Source organism: Accipiter gentilis, chromosome 25 (genome assembly GCF_929443795.1).
Source record: "Accipiter gentilis chromosome 25, bAccGen1.1, whole genome shotgun sequence".
Classification (NCBI taxonomy): domain Eukaryota; kingdom Metazoa; phylum Chordata; class Aves; order Accipitriformes; family Accipitridae; genus Astur; species Astur gentilis.
Window position 1 is genome coordinate 9,428,992 of NC_064904.1, and position 6,000 is coordinate 9,434,991.

General features: G+C 59.1%; 1 protein-coding gene across 1 annotated transcript in view; it reads right to left on the reverse strand.

Annotated features, from left to right (window-relative positions):
- Window positions 1-1,832, reverse strand: part of CCDC85C (coiled-coil domain containing 85C) — a 114,388-nt gene extending 112,556 nt beyond the window's left edge. The window contains exons 1-2 of the mRNA XM_049828941.1: window positions 1,428-1,832; window positions 344-1,229 (exon numbers count right to left, since the gene is read on the reverse strand). Of these exons, the coding sequence (XP_049684898.1) occupies window positions 344-1,055 (712 nt within the window). The 5' untranslated portion in view covers window positions 1,056-1,229; window positions 1,428-1,832. The remainder of the gene's footprint in view (window positions 1-343; window positions 1,230-1,427) is intronic.
- Between the last annotated feature and the right edge of the window lie 4,168 nt (window positions 1,833-6,000).

Consider the following 6,000-nt stretch of genomic DNA (forward strand, 5'->3'; position numbering starts at 1 on the left):
GTTTAACCCTCAAGACTCCGGCTGGTTTTTGTCAACAAAAAAAAAAAAAAAAACCCCAACCAAAACAAACCAAACCAACCAACCAAAAGCTCAACCCTCCAGATAAAAAAGGCTCCAGCCCTCGGCCCCAGACGTCGCTACCACAGTCCAGGATCACCACCGCCCCCGGCCCCGCCCCCGGGTGCCCTCCCCGGTCCCCGGGGCTGCTCTCCCGAAGGGGCCACCGAGGACGGGTGGCCAGGTCTCCCGTCCCCTGGCATCCCTCACCCCGCAGCCAAGGGGCACCGGACGGGCCAAGGGGAGGCGGCACAGGGCAAGGCCGGCGGAGGGGGGAGAGGCTCACCGTTGAGGCCGTTGGGGATGCTCCGGTGGTGCAGGGGCGCGGACAGGTCGTCCATAGACCTCCGCATGGCCCCGGCCTTGCTGTCGCCGGCCTTGTGGTGGTGGAGGTGGTGGTGATGGTGGTCGGGGCTGCCCGCGCTGCCCGTGCTGGAGGTGCTGCTCCCGTCCCCCACGTCCCTGGTGGCCGAGCCGCCGTTGAGGTTGGTCAGGCTGGCCTGGCTGTCGATGGAGCTCCGCGAGCCGGCCCCGCTCCGCTCCTCGTCCAGCATGAGCACCATCTCCTTCAGCTCCACGTTCTCCCGCAGGAGGGTCTCCTGCCTGGCCTCCAGGTCCTTCAGCTTCTGCTGGTACATGCCCACCTCCTTCCACATCACGCTGGCCGTGTGCCTCCCGAAGCGCTGCCATTCCCTCGACAGCTTCTTGCCTTTCTGCCGGTCGTCGTCCAAGAAGCAGCAGAGCTCCCTCAGCTCCTGGTTGTCGTCCTGCAACTTCTGGTTCACCTCCTTCAGCCCGCGGATCTCGTGCAGGTGGAGCTGCAGCCGCCGGTTCACGTCCTTCATTAAGTTGCCGTGTTCCACCATTAAGTTCATCTTTTCATTCTCCACTTTCCTCAGTCTTTTCACCAGCTCTTCCTTGCTCCACCTCAGCATCTCCTCTTCCGAAATTTTGCTCAGGTCTTCTTTAGACCCCTCCAGGGAATTTTTTGCCATCATCTGTGCCTAGGCAGCGTTTGCTCTCACACGGTAACAAACGGTTCGGGTTACTCGGGTTATTTTGTTCGCCTGATTTCCTGGGACTAAAATTCACTGCAGCATCTCGGCGAAGAAATATTATAGCTCTCCGCAGAGCGTTGGACGACGACGAAGAGCAACGCTGGACTGGAAGATCTGCTCCCCCAAAGACCCCATAATAATAATAAAAAATAAAAAAAAAAAAAAAAAAAAAAAACAAAACCGGGGGATGGGGGGGGGAAGCGGGGTGGGGGAGAAGGCGCCCCCCCAAGGGGGCTGGGGCCGGCAGGGAGCCGGGAGCCAAGCTCTGCCCCCCCCCCAGGCGAAGCCTCCGCAGGGGATCGGCCAACTTACCCCGGGCAAAAGAACTACGCGGCGGCCGGCCACCCCCCGCCCCGTTCCCGGGCGCTCCGTCCACTTGTCCGCCCGCCGCCCGCCGCTCCCCGCCGCGGGAGACCGGGCGCCGCGCACCCGCCGCCGCGGCCGCTGCCCCGCTCCGCCGCAGCTCGCCCGCAGCTCCGCGGCGACGTTGGGGCCGAGCCCGGCGCGGCGGCGGCCGATGCCGGTGCGGCGCTGCCGAGGAGCGGTGGGGGAGCCGGCGCCTTCCCGGAATGGCTCAGCCCTCGGGAGGGAGGGAGGGTCGGAGGGACGGAGGAGGCGGGCGGCAGCGCCGGGGCTGGTCCCACCTCCTGCCGAGCAGGGAGGCGCGGCCCTGCCCCAGCCGAGCCGAGCGGCGGAGAAGGAGAGCCGGCTGCTGGCGGCGGAGCGGAGGGGCGCCGCGCCGAGCCGAGCCGAGCCGAGCCCAGCCCAGCCCAGCCCAGCCCAGCGCCGCCCCCCCCGGGTGGCTGCCGGGCTAGGCGCTGGCCGGGCCCCGGTGCGCCGCGCCGCGCCGCGCCCCGCCGCCGGCTCGGGTTACCGGAGCCGCGGCCGCCGCAGCCAATGCGGGGCCGCCTGGCGCCTTCAAACGGCAGGTACAAAGGGACGGGGCCGCTCCCCCCCTCCCTCCGCCCGCCCGCCCGCCGCAGCCGGGGCCGGCTCACCGCTGCCCCCCCCCCCCCCCCGGGTCCTCCACCCCCCCTTTTTGCCTTTTTTGTTGTTGTTGTTGTTGGTTTTTTCCTTTTTTTAAAGAAAAACTACCGGAGGGAGCACCAGCCCGGGGAAGGGTGGGGTTGGACAGGCAGGAAAACGCGCCCGCCGGGCAGGCGGCCGGGGGAAGCGGCGCCGGAGCGGCCCCGGCCCCGCTCTCGCCAGGCGCCGGGGAGGGGGACCCGGAGCCGCGGGCGGCCGGCTCGGGCCGGGAGCGGAGCGGGATCTCCCCGGGCAGCTCCGCTGCTGACCCCCTCCCGCCGCGGGCTTTGTCCCCGGGGCCCGGCGCCGCTCCGCTCTGCCCGGCTGCCCGGGCGCCCTCCCCCTGGGGCCGCCGCCTTTGTCCCCGGGGCCCTCCTGCCTCGGCCAGAGCCTGCAGGTTGAAGGAGCCGGCTCCAGCATCCCGCCGCCTCTCTGCTCCCGGGGCCGGCATGTTCCTTCACACCTCAGAGGTGCGGGAGGAAGCTGCCCTGAAGGTGCAGATACCGCTTATTTATTCCTCGGTAAAATCTGCCCAGGTCCTTCCCGTCGGGAGCAGGCGTGCCAGCATCACTTATGCACTCGTCGGACAGAACCCAGTCAAGGGTACGGAAAGTTCATAAAGTGGATTTCCTAGGCAACATGTAGGCAGATTTCCTATATCCTTGCCTCATATCCCCTGACTTTTCGGCTAACACGCTTTTCCTCGGGCTATGCTATCTCTCTGTAGGCTGCTTTTGGCCAGTATCGCGTTGTAAAAATGAAAGATGCACCAGGACAGAGCAGCGCTGCCAGCTATTTTCCGCATAAGTATCCTTGGAAAGCCCCAGGGAATCGCCATTTTTGTGTTCCTGAGGAACCTCGGTAAATGATTTGACTCCAGGGTTAACCCAGAGCAACCTCAGGTTTCTGACCACACTGGAAAGGTGGTCAAGACACCTTCTAGCTATAAAGAAACATCAAATCTGGTGCCAGAGCGAGGGATGCAGAGCAGAGGGCATATGCATGGAGGGAACATCAGAATGGAGAGGGATGGAGGATTGCAACTTCTGCCTTTTGGTGTTATCTTCCTAAGTCTCAGTCAGTAAAGCTGCAGTTTCTTGGATGTTTTTCTGCATGAGCCTGTGCTCCTGGGTTTCTGAGCCCCGATACACCTTTGACAAACTAAGACAACTGCTTGTTCCCTGCTGAGGCGGAACACCAGGACTTCCCTGCTCCTGGGGGAGTTCATCCCCTCTGTGGGTGCTGTTGGCCCTTCTCTTCTCCCAAAGTAGCTTTTATCCCTTTATTATCAAGAGGGTAAGAGGAGCTTTGGACAGAGCATGGACACTAGTTCACTTCATGTGGGATTTGCAGCTGATGGATCCCTGGTAACATGCCCTACAGACATGAAGATGTGAAGAGGACAATTCTTCCCTAGCACATATCCACCCCAGCGCGGTTCCCTAAAGAGGGGGGAATCACGTAGCACAAGCCAGCGGTGAGGCCTGTTTATTCCCTTCAGGGGGGATCGCTCCGAGGAGGTAAAGAAGGGGCTACCCGGGACCAGCTGTGCTGTGACCTGGGTGCCCACCTTGGTGGCAGCTCTCCAGAAGGTGCAGTCCCGGCCATGGCCGGTCAGCCCCTCCTGAGGTTGCCAGCTCAGCAGCAGAGCCAGCCCTTCGGCCGGGGAAACCAGCAGGTGTCTGTGCCGAGAGGTCACTGCCTCTGGGGTCTGCGACCCCCTCTGACGGGCCACGGCCAGCGTGGGGTGTGATCAGGCTGTGCCCCGTCTCCTGCTTCTCGCCACCCTGAGCCAGGCCACCAGAAGGTAGCACCCTCTGTAATGGGGCACGCTGCCGCTGCTCGTGGCTGCAACGTGTCTTGAAGGCACCCAGGCGTTTTCTGAGCCAAGCCTTTTATTTACAAGGCTTTAATCACATCCTTCCCCGCAGGAAGCGGAAAGTGCTTCTCCCAGACCCTCCCAAGCGCTGATCTGACTAGCAGATCCCCGGCCGGTGGCTGGGGGAAGGAGGAGCAGAGCAGGGGGACCCTGCAGAGCAGTCGTTCATCGCTGGCAGAAGTCAACAGGGGAGGAGAAGCCTCCGGCGGCTGCACCACAGACACAGGTGCAGCTACGCCGTGGCAGTGCCTGGCCCAGGCAGTGTATTGCTGGGCCTGCCTGATGTTTGCTTCATCCTTTTCCCAAGAAAAGCTGTTTTTTCTAGGTGAAACCTTTCAAAGTTTGAGCCTTATTGATGCTTCTGCAGAGACTGCGCCCAGCAAATGGGGGGGCTCCTCAGAGGAAGCGAGGAGATTATTAATATCCACAGAGGAAGGCCCTGTGATGATTAAGACTTGCTTTCAGTACTCGGTGGGCATGTCTGTGCTTTCAGAAGTGTTAAGGGCACAGATCCACCCTGCCACTATCCGCAAGGGGTTTGCTGTCATTCTGGTGCCCAGGTGGCCGTTGAAGCATGGTGACCTGCTGTGCTTGGGCATCCGGAGGGCTGTATGCTCTGGAGGTGGCATTGAAGCTGCCGGGTGTCCAGATGGTGTCTGGTCCTGATGAGTACCTGGTGAAAGACTCCTCCATTAGCAACAGCGAGAGCAGGACAGGGTCAGTGGGTTTGAGTGAGCAAGACCTGAATCGAGTGGACACCATGCACCGTTGCCTGTTCTGCTCCCTCGTCTTCCCTTCAAGGCGGACCTTGCGTTGCAGTAGAGGAAAATCCCTTCATCTTGGAAAGGCAAGGCAGCAATGCTAGAGCAGAGGGGCGAGGCTTGGAGGTGCCAGAAAGTGACTGTGGCCCAGATGGTCTATGGACACAGTGGAACCAAGGGCTGGGATGAAGTAGATTTTTAAGTGCTTTGATACCTTGGAGGGAAAGGACTAGGTCAGCGCACAGTTTTATGATCAATAGCAAACCCAGTGTTGCAAGCAGATTTTTAATCAACACAAATAATACATAACATCGGAGTATTTTTGATGGGTTTGTGATTTTAGTGTTAGTGAACAAACCCCATTTCCCGGTGGTGTTCAGAAGGCGTTATGATTTCCCCATGCCGATTTAAGATGAAGCGTAGGAGAAGTTGGTAAACAACACGCTACAGATTCCCTTTTGCTACATCTGGCCATGGGGCCTTCTGCAAGCTGCCAGTGAAAAGCACTTTTAATATGCATGTCATCTTAAGCTTTTGATGCCCATGTAAGGCAGCATCAAAGCCAATCCCTTGCATTGAATCAAATGGACACTTCCACCCTCTTCAGTCAGGGATGAAATTTTAAAGCGAATTATAGCATGATAAGAATTTTAGAAAAAAAAAAAACACAACCTACTGGGTAAAATTGCTCTTGATGTTAACTCCTGAACTCGGCAGGTGACACAAAGAATGAATTTGGTCCCTGATACAACACAGCGATACACAGCCTCATTGAAGTCTTACCAAAGCATTCCCTCTACAGGGCTACATTAGTATTACAGAAGATGCCACCACCACTCGGGTCTATGCTACTGCTTCCCCCCGACACACACACCAAGGGGAGTGGCTCTCCCAAAGGCCACTCATCAGGTGTGGGAGTGGGCAGAGGGGCAGGAGGAATCCCCGTGGGATTCTCCCAGGACCTTGGTTTTTCAAGGCAGCCTAGAAAGTACACACCGCTGAGTGTGCATCAAGGCCATGCTTCAGTTTACACGTGCTGAGGACCCATCTTGTAAAATATGTACGCCATGAATCATTTACATGGGTTATAAATCCTCTGTGGCATTGGTATTTTCTCATAAATCAGCACCAAGGACTAATCCTTGATTAATGTTTTGAAATACAGCATCCAGATTGCAACAGTGGGAGCTCCGGTTTGCGCAACAAAGCTGTGCGATAA